This window comes from Cajanus cajan, chromosome 5 (genome assembly GCF_000230855.2).
Source record: "Cajanus cajan strain Asha chromosome 5, NIPB_CcT2T_4, whole genome shotgun sequence".
In the NCBI taxonomy this organism is placed as follows: Eukaryota; Viridiplantae; Streptophyta; class Magnoliopsida; order Fabales; family Fabaceae; genus Cajanus; species Cajanus cajan.
Window position 1 is genome coordinate 19871783 of NC_138521.1, and position 26223 is coordinate 19898005.

Sequence of the window (26223 nt, forward strand, 5' to 3'; positions counted from 1 at the left end):
AAATAGTGAGAAGAATCTGGTAGGGGTATTAGGTCCAAAGGAGTAAGAGGGTTAAAACCATACACAACCTTAAAAGGTGAGATTTTGGTAGTCTTATGGACTACCTTGTTATAAGCAAATTCAATATGTGGCAAGTACTCATCCCAAGACTTATGGTTACCCTTAAGGACTGGCCTTAACATTGTAGATAGGGATCTATTAACTACTTCTGTTTTCCCATCAGTTTGTGGGTAACAAGTAGTAGAGAAAAGCAGTTTAGTTCCTAGCCTACTCCATAGAGTTTTCCAAAAATGGCTAAGGAACTTAGTATCCCTATCTAAAACAATAGTTTTGGGAAGACCATGAAGTTTAACCACTTCCTTGAAGAAAAGTCTTGCTATGTTGCTTGCATCATCTATTTTGTGACAGGGTATAAAGTGGGCCATTTTGCTAAATCTGTCCACTACCACAAAAATAGAATCCATGCCTCTCTAGGTCTTGGGCAAGCCCAAAATAAAGACCATACTGATATCAAACCATGGAGAGTTAGCAACAGGCAAGGGTGTATAGGAGCCATGAGGCATTACTTTAGACTTTGCTTGTAAACAAGCTATACATCTAGAGCAAAACCTCTCAACATCCCTTCTCATATGGGGCCAAAAGAATTTTTCTTTTGGAAAGCTTAGAGTCTTTTCAACTCCAAAGTGCCCCATGAGACCACCCTCATGACTTTATTTTACAAGGAGTTTTCTAATAGATCCTTGGGGTATACAAATTCGTCCCTCTTTATATAAATACCCCTCAGAAATATAGAAACCTCCTTGAGGCTTGACCAAGCATTGGGTATAATTTTCACTAAACTCTGAGTCATTGGAATATAATTCCTTAATGTGATCAAATCCCAAGATTTGAGATCCAAGGGAGTTCAACAAAGTGTGTCTCCTAGAAAGGGCATCAGCCATAATATTATTTTTCCCTTTCTTGTACTTGATCACATATGGGAATTGTTCCAAAAACTCTACCCACTTAGCATGCCTTTTATTGAGTTTTCCTTAACCCCTCAAATATTTAAGTGACTCATGGTCACTATGAATGACAAACTCCTTGGGAATAAGGTATTGTTCCCAAGTTTGAAGGGCCCTAACCAAAGCATAGAGCTCTTTGTCATAGGTAGGGTAGTTAAGAGAGGCACCTTTAAGTTTTTCACTGAAGTAAGCAATAGGGTGCCCACCCTGTAACAAAACTTCCCCTATGCCAACTCCAGAGGCATCACATTCTAGCTCAAAAGTTCTTGAAAAATCAGGTAGAGCTAGAAGTGGTGCATGGGTAAACTTATCCTTTAAGGTTAAAAAGGTTTTTTCTTGTTTTTCTCCCCATATAAACTCCACATTTTTCTTGACTAACTCATTTAATGGGGAGGCAAGTGTGGAAAAATTAAGAACAAACCTCCTATAGAAGCCTGCCAAACCATGGAAGCTCCTAATATCTCCAACACTTTTAGGAGTGGGCCATTCTTGGATGGCCTTGATTTTCTCGGGGTCTACATGAACCCTTTTTTTGCTAATGATAAAACCTAGGAATACAACACTATCTACACAAAATGTACATTTCTCTAAATTACCAAAAAGTTGATTTTTCCTAAGAATATTGAAAACTTGCCTTAAGTGTCCTATGTGATCACTTAGGCACCTACTATATATGAGAATATCATCAAAATAAACTACAACAAATTTACCTATACAATCCCTTAGAACATGATTCATGAGACGCATAAAAGTACTAGGAGCATTGGTGAGTCCAAAAGGCATCACCAACCATTCATACAATCCAAACTTGGTCTTGAAAGCGGTTTTCCATTCATCACCTTCTTTAATTCTTATTTGATTATAACCACTTTTAAGATCAACCTTAGAGAATATGATGGCTCCATGAAGTTCATCTAGCATGCCATCAAGTCTAGGGATAGGATGTCTATACTTCACAGTGATGTTGTTGATGGCCCTACTGTCACAACACATTCTCCACTTGCCATCTTTCTTAGGAACCAACAACACTGGAACAACACAAGGACTTAAGCTCTTTCGAACCCATCCCTTCTCCAACAACTCTTGGACCTGAGACTCTATTTCTTTTGTTTCTTGGGGGTTGGTCCTATAGGCAGGCCTATTAGGTAGGCTATCCCCAGGCACCAAATCAATTTGATGTTCTATTCCTCTTGAAGGGGAAGGCCTTTTGGACCCTCGGGAGGAAATAGATCATCAAACTCTTTTAAAATAGCTTTTACCCCCTTAGGTAAAGTCTCATGTCCACTAATTGTGGCAGCGCAAGTGAGAGTTCCTTTATAGAGAAGGATATAAGAGGGTTGTTGAATCAAGAGGGTTTGTTTAGAAATGACATTCTCTTCAACAACAACCTCTAGGGAGGGAACTCCTTTCTCCCTAGATTCCTCTCTATCCTTAGGTTTCACGAATTTTATTTTTCACTATTTTCCTCTCTTTTTTAAAAATCTTTTCTCATTGTCTCTTTTGAGTTTCATTTGTGCTTGATCCTCAACCACCTGTTGAGGAGAAAGAGGAAGAAGCACAAATTTCTTTTCTTTATGAGTAAAGGTAATCTCGTTAGTAAGGCCATTGTGCATGGTTTTCTTATCAAATTTCCATGGCCTTCCTAATAAGATATGATAAGCTTCCATTGGTACTACATCACATAGCACCTCATCTTCATAATTCCCAATGGAAAGCTTGACCTTTACTTGTAAGTCAACTGCTAGGTCACCATCCTCATTAATCCAATGAAGTTGATAAGGTTTAGGATGTGGACTAGTAGTTAAACTCAACTTCTCAACCAACCTAGTGCTACAACAGTTGCACCATGAGCCACTATCAACAATGAGAGAACATGCATTGTTTGAAACTTTGCATCTAGTGTGAAAGATGTTCTCCCTTTGTGATAGAGTATCACTAGGTTGGTTATTAAGGAGTCTCCTAAGCATTAAGAGCTCCCCCTCATAAGGAAAAGTAGACTCCACACCTTCCTCTTGTTCACTTGCTTCTTCCTCACTATTTCTAGAGGAAGTAGTAGCCTCATCTTGGCTACTATAAATGTCATGCCCCCTCATGATCATGACCTTCTTAGTGGGGCATTGGGAGGCAATGTCGCCTCTCCCTAAACATTTAAAGCATTTTATTTCACTAGTTCTAGAACTAGTGTGTGAAGTGTCTTTCCCTTTTCCATTATCTTTTTCTGTTGCTAAACTCTTGGAGGGTTCAAAATTTTTCTTTTTCTCAAAGGTTTTTCCCTCCTTCTTGGAATCTTTCTTTAGAAATGAAGAGTGGGAGCTATCTTTTTTATAAGATTTTCTCATTCTTTGTTGTTCTACCCTTACACAAAGTTGGACCAAGTCATTTAGGTCCCCGTAGGGTAGTAGCTCCACTTGGTCTCTTATTTCTAAATTAAGACCACTCAAGAATCTAGCTATAGTTGTAGCCTCTTCTTCCCTAATGCATGCCCTCATCATTAAAAGCTCCATTTTTTGCCTGTACTGTTCTACAGACATATCCCTTTGTTGGAGCCTTTGGAGCTTATTCATAAGCTCCCTACCATAGTAAGTGGGAATGTGCCTCCTTCTCATTGCACTTTTAAGATCATTCCAATATTGAATTGAAGGATCATTGTGGAGGCATCTCTCTCTCTCAAGATCTGTCCACCAATACATGGCATGACCTTAGAAGCTAAGGGTAGCCAGAGGGACTTTTCTCTCTTCAATTACCCTGTGGCAAGCAAAGAGTTGCTCAACTTTCATCTCCCAATCTAAGTATATCTCCACATCATCTTTGCCAAAGAATTGTGGGAGGTCAACTTTGACTTCCCTAGGTCTTGTGGACCTTCTAGGTGGAGGTTGGTAGTGATCCCCTTGATTCACGCTTTCACTAGGGGATGTATAGTGGAATTGTGAGCTCCTACTCTTTTTCCTATGTTTTCTCATATCTTCTTTCAATTTTTCTTCTTCTTGTTTTAAAATTCTCAACTCTTCCTCAAGGTAAGTAAGTTCTCCTTCTCTTTCAATTTTTTCTCTTTCTCTTTGAAGAGACTCTTGCTTTTTCCATAGTTTAAGTGATTTGAGCTCTTTAGTAATATATGAAAGACTTTTTGGAGAGCCATCACTTTCACTATCGAAGGAATTTTGAGACATTTTAACACAAAAATATTTTTTTCACACAAAAATAGTTTTTAAGAAAATAAGATTTTTGAAGTGCTTAGAATTGGCACTTGGAGGTCTAAGAGTACAAATTGAACTTTGGAGGGAGGTGAGCTACTAAAGAGCCACTTAATAACCAAGTCTCTTCAAGTAAAAATCTCTAAACCCCCTTGTACGTTTGCCTTGCACAAAGCAATTTCACAAAGATCTTTTTTCAAAGAAAATAACAAGCAAGTGCCTAAAGTGTACAATTATATTATGCTTGAAAACATAAATGGAAAGAAAACATAAATTTCTTGAAAACTTAAATTGCTGAAAACATAAATTGCTTAAAACATAAATTGCTTGAAAACTTAAAGACAAGAAAACATAAACTAGACGTGAAAAGCAATTAAACCTGGGTGAGAGCTTGAAAGGCACCAAAGACCTTCAAGGACCCTCTCATAAGTACTAAACGAAATTACTATGAGAACACTTAAGGAGATATGGAGATACACCAAAGGCACTCCAAGACACTCCTTAATAAAGGTCTTGTACAAAAATTGGAAATTAAAAAATTACAAGAAAAAAAATGAAATGCAAATTTTCTTCAAATGAAATGCAAATTCACACTCCAAATGAAATGTAAATTCACAATCAAATGAAATTAGTGGCTGCACTTAATTTCAAAGAAAACAAATTAGCCACTAATTAGAGACAAATTTTAGAGACGAATTTTGTAAGGAAAATAGGTTTTAGAAACAAAAATTTCCGTCACTAAAATTAGTCTCTAAATTTTCACAAAATTTTCAAAAATCTTGCTCCTTCTTTCTCCAATTCAGCCACCAAGATTGCAGCCTCACAATGTGTTTCACTCCTCTTTTAGAAGCAACCTTGATGATGGTTACTCCTAGGTGTTTGAATTTCCAAGCATCCAATCCAATGAGAAACAAGCTCCTAGGTCACCACCAAAAATCCTTCAATATTGGCTATCCTTGAGCTTGGCCTTCAACACCTTCCAAGAGGCACTCAACACACCTTAAGATGCTGGAATATTAATACAAAAACTGAAAAGGAACAATTTATAATGGCTCCACCAAATGGTAGAGTAAGATGAGACAACTAGAAGGAATTCCACAAAAATGACAAGCAACAATTAAGGCAAATTTAGAAAGCTAGCACACAAAATATATCCTATCAAAGGTACTAGAATGGATTACAAAATAAAAGCTAAGATTAGAAACAAAAATAAGACACAAATTATGTGGCTGGACTAAAAATATTATAGGCAAGAACACACCAAAACCGAGAGCTAGAGATATAAATTTTTTTCACTCTTTTTTGGCTTTTTCTTTTGCTATTTTCTTTCTTTTCTTTTTGCAAAATATTTTTCACTTCTTTTTCTTTGATTAATCAGGAGTTTAAATGCCTTTTGAACACTTATAGGTCTCGACCTTAGGCTAGAAAAACTGCAGCAAAAATTTCACACAAAACAAGAGGTGTTCACAAGCATGTTTCTATTAGTGCTTCACAAATTTATAGTGTTTTTAGGTCAAATTTTTAAGCACTCATTCTTTTGTTTTTCTCATGCATTTAGAACACATACACCTCTGTTTTGCCTCTGTTTTAATGAGTACAAAAATTATAAAAGTTTCAGCCACACCAAAGAATTGAAGAGAACCTAATAGGAGAGTGTTTGAAGCATTTTCTTGACAAAACTTTTTAACAAGACATAAAGGAAACCTAACTCTAGGAAATTTGCTAGGACTAATAGCAAATTAAGAACTCAAACATGTAAAGAAAAAGCACATGTAGTAAGGTTCAGATTTAATAAGCAAAAGACACAAAGAATTTCGGACACAAACACACAAAGAAAATTAGGTCAAACAAGCTAGTCTAGGAAGTTTCAACATGTAAAAGGACTACACATGACTTCTAGGACAAAACAATTGATTCAAAAACAAATCTAATGCTTAATGAATGTTGTCCAATCACGGACACGTGTTATAGAATGGAGAGACTCAATCAAAACACAAAATCGCACAAGAACAAGAGTACCTAAAGCACAAAACAATTGATTCACGGATTAGGAACAAGCAAGAACATGAATCAATTTACTTCTTATGTGACATATAGGATCTATAAAATTTTTTTAGAAAATTTAGATCCATGCAGAAAACACATATTTAGACATAGGATAAGGAAGATACAATAGGGATTCACTTAGAAAAGTTAGAACACAAAACCTCAAAAGCACTAGGCTCTAGATACCAAAAATGATGGAAGTCACTTGGAGAAGATTGATGTTCTTCAAGTACTCCATGCAAGGACCGTGAATACTCTTGAGGTAAATCTTCAAATCAACACTTGAAACTCCTTGAAGCAAACTCCAATGGAGAAGAAGCACTTAGGGAGGTTCGTCCACCTCTTGAAGAAGTGAAGAAGCTTGAGAAACCAAGCTTCTAGGAGAAGGAACTTTGAGAGAGAACTAGGAGAAAGGTTCTAACAAAATTGACTCTTGAAAAATGAGAGAGAATTCTGAATTCTTATTCTCATAAATGTCCAAAAGTGATTACAAGAGAGGGATTTACAAATATATAGGGAGAGGTAGCTTCTAGGAGAAGCTAACCTTAACCATGGTTCACTAGGAACCATGGTAAGGTGTAGCTAATCATCCATGGTTTCTAAAACTTGTAGGAGAAGCTAACCTTGACCATGGTTCACTTAAGAACCATGGTAAGGTCAGCCAAACCTACCAAGGTTTAGAAACTTGGAGGAGAAGCTTCAAAAACCAAGAGGTGTAGCTTAGAAATTTTGGCCAAGGAGAGGTAAGTGAGCTAGGCGGCCATGGCTTCATTTCCTCCTTTGAATTATTTCAAAAATTGTTGATTTGGTTTAGTTAGGTTCATCAAATGATGATGAGACCTAGCTAAATCAAATCTATGAAAAATTAGGAGTAAAATGAGTCCAATATGCAAAATTTTGCCTAGGCCCAACTCAGACCCAATTTCTAAACACACTCCCTAGCTTTGCTAAATGTCACCCCCATTTCCCTAATGAAAAAATACAAAATGAATGTATCAACTAGGGAGGTTAAATGGAGTTAAACTCTCCAAGTAGCCTACCCAAAAATCAATATACAAACACTAGAAAAAGCAAGTAAAGTGCCTCACAAATACAAAGGCAAAAATAACCTATACAAGAGACTATCTATAAACTATACAATATACACAAGTAGAACTAGGCGTTCTCTTTATGATTGAGTGGTCCAAGTGAAAAATACCTTGGGCTTGAAAAGCCCACTAGTCTTCAAGAGGTCCAACTCTTCTTGAATTCTTCTAGCCATAGCTCTAGTGACTAGGCCCTTGGCCCATGGTCTATCACGAGCTTTGATAGGAGGTTGGCTCTGGTATTTTGCTCTCGCGGTGCATGATGTATAGTGAACTCGTCGAAGGACGAGATCTGTTGTGATGCCACGTGGAAATACCGTTGCAAAAGAACATCCTTGGTTTGGTATGTCCCGCTGAGCTGCTCTACCATGAGTTTTGAGTCGTTGTTGCAACTCACTCTCCATGCTCCGAGATCATGGGCTAACCTTAGCCCTGCGAGAAGTGCTTCGTACTTCGCTTGGTTGTTTGTCACTTTGAAGCTAAACTTGAGAGATTGCTCCAAGGTGACTTGATTCGGACCTTCCAAAATAATACCTGCACCACCACCCTTAGAATTGGAGGACCCATCAACATGTAGGATCCATACCTGTGGTTCGTCAGCCGAGGTTGAAGTCAGTTCGGCCACGAAGTCTGCCAGGCATTGTGCTTTGAGGGGGCCGCGACTTTCATATTTGATGCCGAACTCGGACAACTCAATCGACCACGATATCATCCGTCCGGCAAGCTCTAACTTGCGCAAGATTTGTCTGATTGGGTCGTCGGTTTTAACGACCACCTGGTGGCTTTCAAAGTAAGGTCGGAGACACCGAGCCGCGGTGACAAGTGCCAGTTCCAGCTTCTCAATCATCTGGTACCGTTTCTCCGTGTCTTGGAGCACTCGGTTGATAAAGTAGATCGGCGTCTGCACTTTCTAGTGCTCTTGTACTATCACTACGCTGATTGCACCTTCTACCACGGCCAAATAGAGGAGGAGGTTGGCTTTGTGATCCGGTCTCTATAGGATTGGTGGAGTTGTGAGGAAGGTTTTGAAGCTCTTGAAAGCCTCCTCGCACTGGTCCGTCCACTCGAAATTTTTTGGATTTCGCAGCAGGGTGAAGATGGGCCTTGCCTTCTCCGCCAACCTGGGGATAAAACGGGAATGGGAGACCAACCTTCCTGCCAGGCGCTGGACGTCTTTCACAGTTTGAGGGCTCTGCATCTGGATTATGGCTTTGCACTTCTCCAGGTTGGCCTCTATCCCCCTGCTAGTAATCATAAAACCAAGGAATTTACCTCCCTGGACGCCAAAGATGCACTTTTCTAGGTTGAGGCGCATGTTGTGCTTCCTGATCTGGCTGAACACCTCGGCCAGGTCAGCAGCATGGCCTTCGGCCGAGGTAGTTTTGACCACCATGTCGTCGACGTAAACCTCCATATTCCGCCTGATCTGTTGGTGGAAAACTTTGTCCATCAGCCTCTAGTAAGTGGCCCCTACGTTCTTGAGACCGAATGGCATCACCTGGTATCAAAAGTTAGTGTGGTCGGTGATGAATGACGTATGCACCTCGTCTGGTGGGTACATCATGATCTGGTTGTACCCGGAGTAAGCATCAAGGAAGCTGAGGAGGGCGTGCCCGGATGCTCCATCAACTAGCCTGTCAATGCTCGGCAAAGGGTATGAGTCCTTGGGGCATGCTTTGTTCAAGTCGGTATAGTCGACGCACATGCGCCACTTCCCCGAGATCTTCTTTACTAGGACCACGTTTGCCAGCCACGTGGTGTATCTGACCTCGCGGATGAAACCCGCGTTCAGCAGCTTTTGCGTCTCGGTTATGATGGCCTCTCGCCTCTCACCACCGACCTTCCTCTTCCTCTGGGTTACTGGTTTCGCCTCCTTGTGAATTGCCAGCCTGTGATAGATGAAGTTAGCATCTATACCTGGCATGTCGGTGCTAGACCATGCAAAGAGGTCGACGTTCTTGGAGATTTCGGCTTTGAGTTGTCGTCGTAACTCCGGGTTTAGCTGTCTGCTTATTTTGGTACACTGTCTAGGGAGGTTGCCGATCTGGATGTCGTCAAGCTCATCGATGGGAGTCGGCCGTTCTTCGTGGGAGTCCGACCTCGGATCTAAGTTGGAGATGTCCTCGTGGGCGATATGAGCCATAGTGGGAGGATCACTTTTACGGCGCTCCACGGATGATGAGACCTTCAAACTCTCGGCGTAACACTGTCGAGTTGTTTTCTGGTTTGCTCTGACGGAAATAAACTTGCCATCACTCCCTGGGAATTTCATGGTGAGGTGCGGGGTAGTCACGACTGCTCCGATTTGGTTCAACGTTGGTCTTCCAATGATGATATTGTAAGACGAGTTGGCTTCCACGAGGAGGTATCGGACCATGATCCACCTTGAGTCAGGAGAGGTTCCAAAGGTTGTCAGCAAGTCCACGTACCCTTGAGTGTGAACATGCTCTCCTGCAAAACTAACTAGAGGTTTTGTGTGAGGTTGGATAAGAGAGTGAGGGATGTCTAACCTGAAGAACGTCGGCCAGTATAGGACGTCAACCGAGCTCCCTTGGTCAATCAACGTCTTGTGCACCTCCCAATTAGCGACCTCCACGACAATGACCATTGGATCATCCTGGTTGGGGTAGATGTCGGTGTAGTCATCGTGGTAAAAGTTATCGATGGTGTGCTTTGGTGTGAGGTCGAGGTGGTGGAGTGGACATTGTTGATGCTGCACAAATGTCGCTTTCGCACCGAGTTGCTAGAGCCTACCCCTGCGAAACCACCTGTAATTGTGTTGATAACGCCCCGCAAGGGGGCCGACCCTGTTTCCTAGCTTACCTCGGCCTGCATTGCGCCACCAGTGTTTTGCTGGGATCTAGAGGGTTGTTCTGTGTGGCGCCTGCGCCGCGACCTCGCCCTCGTCCTCGTTCGTTGTAGCCTCCACGGTGACCTTGCTGTCGTTGCACGTATTGCCTGAGGTGTCCTGCTTGGACGAGCTCCTCTATACGATCTCGGAGTGTACGACATTCCTCGATGGTGTGACCGTGGTTTCTGTGGTACCGACAGTGCTTTGTCCGTGTAATTGGGACTGTGCCTGGGTGGTGGCAAAGTGAGCAGGTTACTGTTGCTGGCTTCCTCCAGGATGTGCACTTGGGGCGCACTCAGGGGGGTGTAGAAGTCGTATCTCCCCCCTTTGTTTGCCCTAGCAGACTTCTTGAATTGGTTGTCATTGTTGACCTTCGTCTTGTCCTTGTGACCATGGTCTGGCTTTGTCTGTGACTTGTCGTGAACCTGGTCATGAAAAGTTGAGTGCTCTTCCATCTGGATGTACCTGGCAGCTCGGGCATGGAGCTCGTCCATGTCACGAGGAGCTTCACGACACAGGCTGTCTATGAAAGGTCCATGCTTGAGCGCGATGAGCATGGCGTGTAGGGCGACTTCGGGATTCATATTCTGAATCTTGACCGAGATGCTGGCGAAGCGCTCCATGAATGTCCTTAGCGACTCATCATCACCTTGTCTAAGACTGGCCAAGGCGGCTGACGTGACATGGTGAGGCCGACTCGTGGCATATTGAGCCGTGAATTGTTTTACCAGAGTATTGAATTTGTCAATCGACTCAGCTGGTAATTGGGTGTACCAATTGAGTGCGGCCCCCTTGAGTGAGGTCGAAAAAACCCTACACAAAATAGCATCATCATTAGTGTAAAGGATTACCTGCGTAGTGTACAGGTCGATGTGTCATCCGGATCCGTCGTGCCATCGTAGCGGTCGATGTGGAGAGGCTTCCAACCGAAAAGGAGAGGCGTTTCCATGATGCAGTCCACAAAAGGATGGAGATGAAAGCTCGCCCGATTTCCAGTGACCTGGGCAGGAGCATTGTTGACTTCATGGGCCGACCTGTTTGTTGGTGCGTGAGACCGATGTGTGGCAGGTCGGGGAGTCAGTGCCCTAGGCGCGGTTGGGGGTTGAGAGACCGAGTGCCCCTCCTCTTCATGTTGACTACTCGGTTGAGGGGGCTGATCAGAAGGGCGCCGAGGAAGCTGGGCGCAAATACGCTCATTCTCGGCACGCAGTACCGCTAGGTCAGCCTCATTCGCGGTATGCAGCACCGCTAGGTCAGTTTCGTGCTTGGCACGGATGTTTTGCAGATCGGCGGTGTGTTGTTGCCGCATCTGCTCGACCTGTTCGATCAGTCTTCTCAATGCTGTTTCGTTGTCCATGCTTGTTGTGCAATCTACGTTATTTGTTGCTCGTCTACTATGGCTTCGGGTGAAAACCATATGCGTGGCCGATAAGAGTTGTCTTGATCGGCCCCACGGTAGGCGCCAAATGTTCTTACCGGAGATTGGTCGTAGGGGACGATCTGCTGGGTAAGATCGACGAGCCTCCTTCACTAGGTACGCTTGTTGTTTCAAGGCGGGGGTGGTACCTGCAAAAGAGACTCCGATGCTAAAGTTAGTGTTTGTGGGTGTATGAGTCTCGTATAAGTAATGCACGTACCTTAGTGTGGATTAGGGTTTCATTGGGTCTTGGGCCTGAGATTAGTTATGACCTATTTGGATGTCGGGCTGACGTCGCCTAGCGCGTGTTCGAGGTCACTCTGCGCTGAGATGCCGAGCTCGAGCTCGGGATAGCGGTACAGATAGTACACCTCCCTTAACCAAATAGCCACATCAGTAATTGTAACTCTCATTTGGTGTTGAGGTCAGCTGTTAGGCTTAGGCCAAAACCCAGTATCCTAACACATTGACCAATAAATTTCTTGATAGCAACCTTAATATTAATCATAACAAGCTTTGCTTGAATGGTGCAGTAACATCACTATACCTTCTTTTTATTACAAAAACATAATTTTACTACAAAACATATTAGAAAAATAAATTAACTTTGCTAATGAAGATTATAACAAAGCATCAAGTGAGAATCTAATATGTATACCTCCTCAATTAATGTTGCATATGCCTGAGGTAAATTAAAGCATATCCAATGTTTAGTTATTATCCTTTTGGAATATTCATAGCAAGAGCCTAGTATCACTACAAGAAAATGACAATTTTGCGACAGTTATATGGCCTACATTGCGATCGTTAGAACTACCGCAAAGACATCATTGCGACGGTTCACCAACCGTCGCAGAAATGTCCGTCAAGAGTGAATTTTGTGATGGTTACTGGAATCGTTGCACAAACCGTCGCAAAATTGGAATTGCGACCCTTACAACACTCGTCGCACTAACTGCCTCTAAATCACTCGTTAAATATTTATTTTTTATTTTATTAAATTTTTTAGACGTCTCAAATTCGGTTGCTATTCTTCTCAAGGATTCTATTTCACAATACTTCACTTTTTAGTATGTTTTGTCCTTACTTACATAGTTTCTGGGAAACTTTCTAGAAGGTCACCCATCCCTGTATTACTCCAAGTCAAACACACTTAACTGTGGAGTTCTGATGAGATAAGCTACAGAAAAGCAAATACATGTTGTACGTATAAGTAGTACAAATTAATTCATTTAAGTCATTCTCAACTATACAATCTCATACTTATACTATCTTTGGATCCCTCTCATTCCGGTGTGTTCGAACCGTTATAAATATATAATAATTATATTACTAATAATAATTATATTATATTTAATTAATCTTTATTTATATATATACTTATTTTTATAATTAACAATTTACTTATTTCTATTTAAAATTAATATTATGATATAATTTAAATTATTTATTATAAATTTAAAAGTTTAAATAATAATTTATATATTTTAAAATGAGAAAGGTTATAATAACACCGGTGTAACTTTTACTAAGTATTACACAGCTTAATAATCTTATATTAAATGTGAATTTTGTAAATCAAACCGTTGGATTGAAAGTTCATATCATTTTATATATTTATATCAAATTTTGTTAAAATTGAACAACTTGAAAGTAATCAAAATGTTCATATTTTAGTATATTTTGAAATGTATATATTACGTCAATTTTTTTTTACAAGAATGAAGTATCAAATCATCTTGAATTAATATAAAATTTTGTATATATATATGATCTAAGAGTAAAAAATTTTCAATCTAACGGTTGAATTTATAAAATTCACATTTAATATAAAGTTATTGAGCGGTGTAATACTTAGTAAAAGTTACACTGATGTTATATAACCTTTCTCTTTTAAAATATTATTTTTATAAATTAAATTTTAACATTTTAAATAAATTATTAATTAACTTAATTTATTTATTCATCTTAAATCTAAGATATAAAATTCAAAAAATGTATTTATCCTTATTTTATTTTCTAATCAATTTTTTCTATATTAATTATTAGTAAAATTTAATAACTTTTAATTTAATAATTAGATTGATAAAATTTAACTTATACCATGAGTTATTGAGTGAAGTAACTTTATTAAGAGTTACTTTGTGAGTCATTTGATTCCTCCTCTCTCTCTCTCTCTCTCTCTCTATATATATATATATATATATAAATTTTTTGATGATATTTGTGTATCTCATATTAAACAAAATATATATAAAATTGTTAATAAAATATAAGTTTATTAAGATAATATAATACTTCCAAAAGAAAAATATTACTTTTGGTCTAATCTACTATTAAATGTATTTTTAACCCTAAACTTTATCAAATTTTACAGTAATTTTTGAACAAAATAATACTTAGTTTGTACTAAAAATAACTTTTAAATTCTAATTAAATAGGGGTTATATATATGTGTGTGTGTGTATGTGTGTGTGTATGTATTATATTCAAACCTAGAAGTGATTTTTAAGTTATTATTTGTGAAAAGATAATTAATTTATCAAATATCTCATATTTAATTAATTATTAAAATAATAAATTTCATAAATTATTTATTATTTTTTTAATATTCTCGATTTAATCCATAATTAAGATATATTATTAATCTCACTAAAACGTAAAAAAAATGTAACATATATATTTTTTTTAATTTTTAGTTTCCTAAGATTAACATAAAACTTTTTTCTTCTAAAATAATTTAAAAGATAGAGAAATAAAATTAATATAGTATATTAAAGTATTTTTTCCTTTTTAACATTTTCAAATGTAATTACATGTCATTATGATTTTATTTTTCTATTTTTTATTGAAAGTAAAATTATATAATTTTAGAGTGTGCATGACTTTGTATGAATTTTTATTTTTATTTTTGTCCTGTAAATTGCTACGGTTGGGAGGAACCATCACAATGTTGGAAAATTTTACGACGGTTGGGAGAAACTGTCACACTGTTTGAAAATTTTGCGACGATTTTGAGAGAAACCATCGCAATGTTGAAAAATTTTGCAACAGTTTTGGAAGAAACTACCGCAATGTTGAAAAATTTTGCGACGGTTGGAAGAAACCGTCGTATGAAGGGTCACAATATCAAAGCGACGACAGATTCAAGATAACCGTCATAATTTGTCAGTCACAATTCATCATTTTTCTTGTAGTGTATAATATCACCTTGATTCTTGTTGCATATGCCTGAGGTTAATTCTAGCATATACATTGTTTAGTTAGTTATTGTTCCTTTGGAACGCCTATTGATATTCATCATAGTAAGAACCTGGTATATATATCTCCTTGATTTGTTTTACATATGTTAATTATAGCATATACAATGCTGAGTTAGTTATTATCCTTTTGGATTGTCTCTTGATAGTATATGTGACGTTACCTAACAAAGTTCCAGGTATACTTACGCAGGAACTGTGAGGGGGAAATAGATCCTAAAGGTGATATATGGGCTGCTCCATATCGATGGGGCTGCATGGTAATAGCTTACAAGACAAATAAATTTCAAAAGCATAAGTTGGCTCCTATAGAGGTAAGTTGTTTTTAATAGATACTAGAAAACTCTTGGAGTAATTGTGAGAGTATGTCAAGTTGTCAACTGAAATTGCAGGACTGGGCAGATCTGTGGAGGCCTGATCTTGCAGGGAGAATTTCAATGGTTGATTCTCCTAGGGAAGTTGTTGGTGCAGTTTTGAAGTACATGGGGGCTTCCTACAATACAAATGATATCAACGCAGAAGTTAATGGTGGGAGAGATGCTGTTAAACATAATCTGGCTTTGCTAGCCAAACAGGTATTGTTGCTGGATGATCGCTCAACTGTTGCTGTTGTTTTTTTAATTTTTATCCGAATAGAGGTGGAGAACTATAAAAATCAATACCTGATAGAATTTTTTTCATTTATGTTTTACTAAACAATAATCTAAGTTGCTAATCATTTTATGTATTTGAAGGTCCGACTCTTTGATAGTTCAAACTATTTAAAGGCTTTTGGAGTTGGAGATGTGTGGGTAGCTGTTGGATGGAGTAGTGATATTATTCCTGCTGCTAAACGCCTATCTAATGTTGCCGTCGTAGTTCCAAAGTCAGGAGCAAGTTTATGGGCAGATCTTTGGGTATTAATCTCACTGTTATCTTTTCCTTTTCAGGTTCTTATCTGTTAGATTAATGGTTTTAAGGAATTATTATGTAGAATGATTTAATACGGTATCTGGAAACTGGTAGTGAAATCCTCTCAATGGGAAATTTTCTATAAACTATTCAAATGAGATTCAGATGTACCTATTTAATTAGTCAATAATTAAAGGTGGTGCCTCATGTTTTTCAGTAAAGATTAATCATCAACAAAGTAAATATATTTTGTCGGTGGATATTTCACTCCAATAACATAGTTATAAAAAATTAGTCAATAATTTTATTTCCTTAGACACTAGGCATTGACATTTGTCTGCCCTCCCTTCTCAACCTTTGTTTTTGTTTTCCCAGACAATACCTGCTGCCTCTAGGATTCAAACAAATAAGATTGGTGGACGCATCAGGGGACCATCACCATTAATCCATCAGTGGATAGAGTTTTGTCTGCAAACTGCAAGAGCACTCCCCTTTAAGCAGGAGGTGATTCCGGGTGCCTCTCCCTCCCATCTTCAAGGTCATTCAACCAATGTCCCCGTGGAGTTAAACAAGGGTAGGCCAAGGTTAAATGGCAACTTAGTCAACGGAGCACCTCCACCAGATATCTTAGACAGGTGCGAGTTTCTAGAGCCATTATCTAATTCAACATTGTCAGATTACCATTGGCTGCTTACCTCTATCCAGAAACCTGGCCATGGATTGATACACCAAATGTATCAGAACATGTTGTCAGTGGTTAAATTTTCTGGGTGGTTTAATTCAAAGCTTACTTGAGTAGAGTTACTGAGCTGGGGGATATTAATCAAGGATCCGTGGCTAATGATTTGATTGAACAGAATCTTGAAAAGTTTACTTAAGTTGTTTAACACTTGTGGAAGCCCATTTTCTAGATTACAAGGTTAGAGGTTGTCGTTCAAGGCACAACAATGACGGGGTTGCATGACATCAGTATTGATTCTGCCCCCCATATGGTTGAAAGCAACAGGTTTTCTGTAAGATTCACCTGAAAAAAGTGATTTATGTACAAGTACATCAGGTTTATTCATATTACAAGCTCAACCAACTGCATGGATTCCTATTACACCTCTCAACCAACACAATAAAAATTTATTTCCATTACTCGTGTTCAAGATATACAATAAAAATAAGTTTTCGTCATGTATGTTAAGAGTATCATAGACAAAAGGAACAAGTTTTCACTGCGTATATGCTCAAGGTAGACACCGAAAATAAGTTTTAATCGTTTTGCGGCATCAATAGTTATAATAAACATGTTTATTTGTTTTTATCCACATACAAATAATTAACTATACACGTACATGCACGTAATTAATGATGATAATATGGTTAAAAAAAATTAAACGAATAAAAAATGAACGACGATAATCATTAGAGTTAATACAAAACATGTAGGTGAGAACCTAAAGACAAAGAGACATTAAACAATAAGAATTCCTCGCATTCACCGTTAGCATACAAAAGAACAAAATGATTGTACATAACCTAAGGCATTCCTTGGTGGATACCCATTTTCCTCCTAGACTTTAATATAGCAATATTAATGAAGGCATTTGGTAGCAAAGTATTATGGATCCGTTGGGTGGTGGCAAAACTGGTGCCTTACTAATTGCGATGGGTTCAGCAAGTTTCGTTATCACAATTTACCATCTCATTATCCTCTGTCGCACCCAGCGCCACGTCACCAACCAAAATGCACAACAACAACGACAACAACAAGGGCGGAGCACGGGAGGGAACACGGTGGTGCCGCACCTGATCCCAGCCCACAAGTACGAGAAGAAGAATAACGGTGGTGACGTGGAGGAAGATGGCACGTGTGCCGTGTGCCTGGGAGACTTCGAAGAGGGTGAAGAGTTGAGGACGCTGCCGGAGTGCATGCACGCTTTCCACGTGGCGTGCATAGATATGTGGCTCTACTCACATTCCAACTGTCCCGTTTGCCGGAGTAGTGCCACGCCTCCGTCCGCGCTGATCCACCGCTCGCCGGAGTTCGCTTCCGGTGACTTGAATGAGCCTCACACTCACGCCATGGAGATGCAAATAGCTATAGTTCTTGCGCCACGCTGAAATATGTTCATGTCACTTACTTGCATGTTGGTGGAATTTTATTCAAAATTACAAAATTGTAATTTTTATTAAGTTTCATCAAAGAGAGTGCCTGAAAAGGGATACAAAGATAAAGAAGTCAAGCAAGTTATTTGTATACCGTATGGTGGCCGACGTCCAGGCTGAACATCCGAACCCGTGAATGCTTAGGCCGAATATCCGAGTCCGTCGACCACTCATAAAGTGAATAAGACGCGTCGATGTGGTCGGCCAAGCTCAGGGCCTCCGCCAGGATGATTACGAAGAGCTTAATTAACATAATGCATCGGATAGCCCCCTAATTTTTCGGGGCTCAATCCTTAATCACGGCCCAATAAGAACACCTATAAATAGAGCCCCAACGAGGTATGTAACCAACTTTCAACTATCGCATTTATTACGCCTAGCACTTACTTGAGCGTTGGAGTGTCTTTGCAGGCACATCCCCCCGCTTCGGACTATTCGGATAGGATCGAGAAGACCCAGACCTAGACCCGACCCGCGACAATAAGGATAATTGAAGTGTGTATCCTAACACAAGAACATTTGGCACCCACCGTGGGGCCGAAGAGACGTTTCAACCCCTTTTTAACTCTACGACTGAGACCGAGATATGGTAGTAACGCTCAAAGGACAATCGACGTCGACTCAACCGATTCCTAACCCCGAGAATAGTCTCATCATGACTGGTCAAGAACGATGCCCGTATGGAATGCCCCAAACCCAATCGAAACCTGTGATACAAGAAATTCGGCCTCAAACCCAACCGGACCCGCATGCCGACCATGCCCGATGATTTGCGCGCATTACGCGAGGAAATGGCCGTTATCCGAAGACAAAGAGAGGCCGACGCCAGGGAGTTGGCCAAACTATGCCGCTAGAACGCTAAGCTTCGAAGCCTTAACCAGACATACGTGCCATCAACTCCTACTCTCCAAGAGGAGTCGGCATATCATGCCCCAACCGACCATGTAACCCGAACTCCGGTCACCTCTTTGATAGCTAACAAGGCCGACACCACCACTCACTCCCTAAGGCATCCTTTCTCTCGAAGAATAATGGAGGCAACCCTGCTAGACCATTGGAAGAGCATGCCGATCGAGAAGTACGACGGGTCTTCCGACCCCGAGGAACACTTGAACGTTTTCTTGACTCAAGCAACCCTCTCCACTCAAGACGACTCGGCTTTGTGTCGAATATTCCCCACGTCGCTAAAAGGAAGGGCTTTGAGTTGGTTCACGAGACTGCTGAGCGCCTCCATAGACTCGTTCAGCGAATTGTCGTCCCAGTTCACCCTACAATTCGCAACGAGTAAGCCGTACAGGACGACCTCGTTAGCCTTAGCGGGGGTCCGTCAGGAAAAGAAGGAAAGCCTGAGAGGTTTCAAGGACCGATTCAACAAGATTGCAATGGAGATTGGCGATCTTAATCCTGCCGTGGCATTGGACCGGCTGAGCACTACCCTCAGGCAGGGGCCATTCGTGAACAGTTTGTGCAAGAAGGCACCCGTTGATATGAACGACCTCCGGCGACGAGCCAAGAAGTACATGCAAATGGAGGAATTGGCGGAGACCCGAAACCAGGCCAGGGCCGAGGAGAGCTACGGCCGAAAAGAATCTGGCCGAGAGCCGATGAAAAAGACCCATGCTGAACAAGTTAATACTCGCGCCCCAAGAGGACCACATTACACTGCCTACACTCCCCTAAATGCGAGTAGGGCCAAGGTGATGGAGCAGGCCCTCGCTTCAGAAATCCTCGTGATGCCGAAAAGGGAGAACACTCCCCTGAGAGCTGACAAAGCGAAGACATGTCGGTTCCATCGAAACAGAGGACACTCGACTGAAGAATGCTCAGCATTGAAAGACAAACTTGAAGACCTCATCAAGCAAGGTCACCTAAAAAACTTTATCACCCTCCACGACCAGTCCGAAGAGACCACTCTCATGAAACCCACCAGCCGAGAGACCGATGTCGCCGATCCCGATCCGCCGAGAGGCAGGATCATACGCGGCATTATAGGGAGGATAACGAACGACCAAGGAAAATAATCAACAGAATAGTCGGAGGCTTTGCCGGGGGAGGTTCCACCTCTTCGGCAAGAAAAAGGCACCTCCGGGCAGTGCGATCAGTAAATAGTGTAAACCAGCCGAGAATGCCGAGGATGCCGCCAATAACCTTCTCCGATCAAGACTTTCGGGGCGTCGATCCCGTTCAAGACGATCCCATGGTGATTTCGGTCGAAATGCACAATTTCATCGTGAAGAAAACCTTGGTTGACCAAGGGAGCTCAGCCGACATCTTGTACTAGAATACTTTTGTGCAACTCGGAATCTTGGAGGAGAGCCTAGAACCATACCACGAACCATTGGTAGGCTTCTCGGGCGAAAGAGTGATGACGAGAGGATGCATTGACCTATACACCCGGTTCGGCTTCGATCAAAAGTCTTCCCGAGAGATCAAAATCCGTTATATTGTGGTGCACGCGAACACGTCCTACAACATCATCCTAGGCCGACCTTCAATCAATGCATTGGGGGCCATTGTTTCGACCCCTCACTTATGCATGAAGTTTCCATCAAGGGACGGGCAGGTAATTACTGTTCATGCCGATCAGAAGACGGCAAGGGAGTGTTACCTCTCTAACTTGAAGATGCGACCCATTGCCGACCCCCCGTCGACCACGAAAGGCGTAAATATGGTCGGATAAGAGACGATCGGGGACATTGACCTCGATCCCTGATTAGGTGAAGAAGAGAGGATCGAGCCCGCTGAAGACCTCATTCCTTTTCAGCTTGGCCGAGCACCTGAACAGGTCACAAGCATGGGATCCCAACTGAGCGAGGTCGACTCAAACCGAGTTAAGCATGTAGTTCGGGACAACCGGGATCTCTTTGCATGGACAGCTTCGGACATGTCGGGAATAAATCCCAAGTTTTTGTGCCACCGACTGGCTGTTTGCCAAGACGCCCGACTGGTTGCTCAAAAGAAGAGGAAAATGGGTGATGAAAAGAGGAAAGCCGCTAACACCAAAGTACAAAAATTGTTACAAGCCAAATGTGGTTTTAGTCAAAAAGTCGAGTGGAAAATGGAGAATGTGCACCGACTATACCGACCTCAACAAAGCCTGCCCCAAAGACGCTTACCCACTCCCTTGCATTGACCGACTGGTCGACGGCACGTCCGGACATTCCATCTTTAGCTTCCTTGACGCCTACTCCGGTTACAACCAGATAAAGATGCACCCGACCGACGAGGAAAAGACGGTGTTCATCACCAAGAACGCCAACTTCTGTTACAAGGACATGCCGTTCGGACTGAAAAATGCCGGAGCGACCTACCAAAGGCTAATGGACAAGGTGTTTCAAGGACAGATAGGGCGCAACATTGAAATCTATGTAGACGATATGGTGGTGAAGTCTAACTCGGTGGCTGACCACCTAGCAGACCTGGCCAAAATCTTCGGAGAGTTGCGCAAGCATAACATGAGACTTAACCCCGAAAAGTGCACTTTTGGAGTAAAAGGAGGAAATTTTTTGGGATTTATGCTATCAGCCAGAGGAATAGAGGCAAACTGAGATAAATGTCGAGCTATCTTAGATATGCGGAGTCCGAACAATCTCAAGGAAATGCAGCGGTTGTCCAGAAGGTTAGTTGCATTGTCCCGATTCCTCCCTCGCCTAGCTGACAAGATCAGCCCGATGACAAAGCTCTTGCGGAAAACTTCGGCCTTCTCGTGGAATGAGACGTGTGAAGGAGCCTTTACAGAATTGAAGACAACCTTGGCGTCGCCGCTGATCCTAACGAGGCCCGACCCCTCATGCCCACTAGAAGTGTACTTGGTCGTCTCAGAGGAAGCAATCAGCTCGGTCCTGGTACAGGAAAAGGAGGGCAGCCAAGTCCCTATATACTTTGTCAGCCGACTACTTCAAGACCCTGAAACCCGGTACCAGTTAATAGAAAAGGTGGCCCTATGCTTGGTACACACTTCCCAACGTGATAGACTATGGCCAAGGCCAAGGAATCCAAGAGGTGATATCCTAAAAGAACCAAGAGGAATGGGATGATCTTCAAGACCTTTTCATATATTTGTACAGTTTATGCATAGTCTTTTGTATAGGTTATTTTTGCCTTTGTATTGTGAGGCACTTTAGTTGCTTTTTCCTAGTGATTGTATATTGTTTTTAAGGTAGGTTACTTGGAGAGTCTAGCTCCATTTAACCTCCCTAGTTGATACTTTCATTTTGTATTTTTTCAGTAGGAAAAAGGGGGTGACATTTAGCAATGCTTGAGGGTGTACTTAGAAATTGGGCCTGAGTTGGGCCTAGGCAAAATTTTACATATTGGACTCATTTTGCTCCTAATTTTTCATAGATTTGATTTAGCTAGGTCTCATCATCATATGATGAACCTAACTAAACCAAATCAAGGATTTTCAAAATAAATCATGGAGCCATTTGAGACCAAGGCCGCCTAGCTCCAAGTGTTCTTCTTGGCCGAATTTCTCAAGCTTCTCCTCTTGGTTTTTGAAGCTTGCCTTGCAAGCTTCTAAACCAAGGGAGGTTAAGCCTACCTTACCATGGTTCTTAAGTGAACCATGGTCAAGGTTAGCTTCTCCTACAAGCTAGCTAAACCGTGGGAGTTTAAGTTAACCCTACCATGGTTCCTAGTGAACCATGGTTAAGGTTAGCTTCTCCTACAAGCTACCTTCCCCTATATATTTGATTTTCCTACTCTTGTACTCACTTTTGACAAATTTGAGAAATATAATCTAAATTTCTCTCCCACTCAAGAGTCATAAAAACCGAAGAGAAGCCTCACTCTAAGGATTCTCTCAAAGTGCTTCTACTTTTGGCTTGGTTCCTAAAGCTTCCTTCACAAGCTTAAGGAGTGGCCGAACCTCCTTCATAGACTTCACCTCCATTGAAGCTTCTTCAAAGGAGATTTCAGAGATCTTAAGGAGTAAACCTCAAGGCATTTCGGTCCTTAGCATGGAACTCTTGAAGAAACATCAATCTACTTCAACTAGTTCCATCACGACGCCTACGGCATTACTTCCAGAGCCATCGAGTCATTGTACACACTGATTGCCCAATTTCTAAGGTCCTAGGCAAACCTGAGTTAGCCGGGAGGATGATGGTTTGGTCTGTTGAGTTGTCACAATTCGACATCACCTTCAAGCCGCTGGGACCGATCAAAGCCCAATGCCTAGCCAACTTCGTGAACGAGCTGCTCCCGCATGGTCACTTCGAAGAACATTGGTGGACCCTCCATGTGGACGGCTCCTCGAACGGCCAGGGAAGTGGGGCAAGAGTAATTCTAGAAGGACCTAGGGGATAAATTTAGAACAATCCTTGCGTTTCTGGTTCAAAGCTTCAAACAATCAAGCTGAATATGAAGATCTACTGGCTGGATTAAGGCTGGCCGAGGACATGGGCGCCTCGCGGATCAAATGTCGAACCGACTCCAAGGTGGTGGCCGAGCAAGTGGGTGGTAATTTCCAAGTAAAAGACCACAACATGATGAAGTATTACCATGCCTACCAAAAATTGAGGGCAAACTTTCAGGAGGTGTCGGTCGAGCACATCCCGCGCGAGGACAACACCCGAGCCGATCAGTTGGCTAGGTTAGCCGCGACCAAGAAGCCGGGCCAATTAAGAACCATCATCCAGCAAGAGATCGACCACCCTAGTGTCGAGGCAGAAATGGTAGGTAGCGTCGACGCCGACCAAGCCAATCCCAACGCCCCCCCTAACTGGCGGGCCAAAATTAAAGCATTTCTCACCAAGGGGATCACACCGGACGACCCAACCGATGCCAAACGGTTGAGGACCCAAGCCAGTAGATATGTCATCATGGTTGGTCTGTTATACAGGCGTGGCTTCTCTACCCCGCTACTCAAATGCCCAGACCCCACCGAGGCCGACTACGTGATGTGAGAAGTTCACGAAGGTATTTGTGGAACGCACTCCGGAGCGAGAACGACCGTCTCCAAACTCTTACGAGTCGGGTACTATTGGCCGACCATGAGCACCGATTGCACAACGCTTGTGAAGAAGTGTTAGCCGTGTCAGAAGCACGGCAACTTGATCCACCAACCGGCCGAGCAACTACATTGCATCCCTTCCGCATGGCCGTTCGCCACGTGGGGGACCGACATACTTGGACCTTTTCCGGTTGCCAAGGGGCAATGTAAATTCCTCATCGTTGTCATGGACCTCTTCACCAAATGGATCGAAGCCAAGCCCTTGGCGTGCATCTCGGCTCATCAAGTTCAAAAATTCTTGTGGAAGAATATCATCACCCGGTTCGGCATCCTACACACCCTTGTGACCGACAATGGCCTTCAGTTCACTGACCGAAAAATCAACGAGTTCCTAGCCGGCCTAGGAATACAGCACAGGGTCACATCGGTCGAGCACCCACAAACGAACGGTCAGGCCGAGTCAGCCAATAAGGTTATCCTGACAGAGTTGAAGAAGCGACTAGGAGATGCGAAAGGAGCGTGGGCCGAGCAGTTGCCCAAAGTGTTGTGGGCCTACAGGTGCACACCCCAGTCGACTACACGGGAAACCCCTTTCCGAGAACTCACGCGCATGTACAAACCGAACACTCTCTAACCGAGAACTCACGCGCTCTGCACTATCAAATCGCTAATTTTAGACGAGCATGTACAAACCGAACACTCTCTAACCGAGAACTCACGCGCTCCGCACTGTATCAAATCGATAATTTCACGGACGAGCATGTACAAACCGAACAACCTCTAACCGAGAACTCTCACGCGATCTGCACGTGTATCAAATCGCTTTCACGGCCAAGCATGTTCAAACCGAACACTCTAATCAAACACCACGCTTCAATATCTGATCAAATCGCGAAGTCGGCCTCCTCGGCCAAGTATGAAGTCATTCTATTTTAACAATTAGGCATTTATAAACGGCAAAAAAGAAAATATTCCATTATGGCCGACCAAAACGACTACTTACAAAAAATAATCATCATCATCTACGCACCGGCACCAATGGCCAAAGTCATAAAAAGCACTTACGGCCCGGTTACAAAAGAAGCAAAAAGTCCTAATCCTAGCCTAACACTACAAAGCTGACCACTATACTGCTGTCGAGTCCTCGGGATTCCCATCATCGACCACATCAACAACCTGATCCTCCTCCTCGGTCGGTTCAACGGCAGCTTGAGTGGAAATGCCTTGACGAGGGGCCTCGGCGTCGGGCTGGGCCCCTTGAGGGAACTCAGCATAACTCATAAACTTACCACCGAGGAAGTCTCGGCTAACATCAAATTGAAAATCAGCAGGGACCTCGCAAAAGTGGTAAGCTTGCCTGACCGCATGTTGGAAGCCAGAATCATGTTGGGAGAGGATTTGCTCCGTGGCCTCGGCCTCAAACTTGGCGGCAGCCTCCTTCAATCGAGCGATCTCGTTCACGGACGCGGCAGCATCGGCCTTCATTCGTTGCACTGCCAACTTCAAGTCGTCGGCCTCCCTTCTATGGGCGTCGGCAACCCTCTTCAGTTCTTCAACCGACTCAGTTAACTTGGCATTCGCAGCCAACGCCTCTTTCACTGTGGCCTCGGCTTCCTTGAGTCGGCCATAGATCCTCTCCTCCGAAACGACATGCCTGTTCATAACGTGTTTGGCAACAAGGGAGGTCCGAGTATCAAGCTCACAGAAAAGCTTATACGCGGCCTTGGCAGATATGCCCTCCAAATATTGCAGCCCGCCCCCAGTAGCAAGGTCCAGACTGACCAAGTTCTCGGTTTGTACATTGGGAGCAAGGAAGTTCGAGACGGCGACGACGGTTGGGATGGCGAAGTTGCCGCAACCCGATTGCTCCAGTGATAACTGCTTCGAGCGCTTGGTAGAAGAGCTCGGACGCTCTGGCTCTATGTTGTGCTCGACAACCCTCACCCGCGAAGTGCTGCCCTTCTACCTGGCATCGGCCAAGGGTATGATCACGTGGGCGGGCTTATCTCGCATATTTTTCAAAGCTGACCTCGCCGGCGGGACCTTCCCGCTAGCCTTCGCCCTCTGAGCAAGCATAGCGGTCACATCTAACTTGCCTCCGGCCATTAAACCTGCAACAAAATAAATCTTAACATCAATTCAAAACACTACAAAATTACCGAAGCCTAAAACACATACCTAGCAAGGCCATCTCGAAATGAGACGTCTCAAAAATGTCCAAAAGGCCTCGGACAAGCAAGCCTTTCGATAATTGGTTGAGGAGATCCATGATCTCTTTGTCCTCGGCAGGGAGTTGGGATTCTGGTATCGCCTTAAAGCGCATCGGTCGCCTCGTCCAGTAAAAAGGAAATAAAGGAGTTCCGTCTCG

At 42.4% G+C, this 26223-nt stretch overlaps 3 protein-coding genes across 3 annotated transcripts in view; all 3 read left to right on the forward strand.

The window, feature by feature from the left end:
• Positions 1 to 16540, forward strand: part of LOC109796471 (uncharacterized) — a 72903-nt gene extending 56363 nt beyond the window's left edge. Inside the window, exons 3-6 of the mRNA XM_083074311.1 lie at positions 15034 to 15168; positions 15247 to 15429; positions 15589 to 15783; positions 16121 to 16540. Coding sequence (XP_082930437.1) covers positions 15034 to 15168; positions 15247 to 15429; positions 15589 to 15783; positions 16121 to 16540 — 933 coding nt within the window. The remainder of the gene's footprint in view (positions 1 to 15033; positions 15169 to 15246; positions 15430 to 15588; positions 15784 to 16120) is intronic.
• An 813-nt stretch (positions 16541 to 17353) lies between these two features.
• On the forward strand, positions 17354 to 17854 carry LOC109794616 (RING-H2 finger protein ATL1). Its single transcript, XM_020354062.2, has one exon. The coding sequence runs from the start codon at positions 17354 to 17356 to the stop codon at positions 17852 to 17854; it is 501 nt and encodes a 166-aa protein (XP_020209651.2).
• A 1076-nt stretch (positions 17855 to 18930) lies between these two features.
• Positions 18931 to 19920, forward strand: LOC109796469 (uncharacterized). Its single transcript, XM_020356140.2, has one exon. The coding sequence runs from the start codon at positions 18931 to 18933 to the stop codon at positions 19918 to 19920; it is 990 nt and encodes a 329-aa protein (XP_020211729.2).
• Positions 19921 to 26223: the final 6303 nt, after the last annotated feature.

Bases quoted from the DNA above. Each gene is read 5' to 3' on its own strand.
- LOC109794616 (XM_020354062.2), top strand. From the start codon at position 17,354: ATGGATCCGTTGGGTGGTGGCAAAACTGGTGCCTTACTAATTGCGATG.
- LOC109796469 (XM_020356140.2), top strand. From the start codon at position 18,931: ATGGAGGCAACCCTGCTAGACCATTGGAAGAGCATGCCGATCGAGAAG.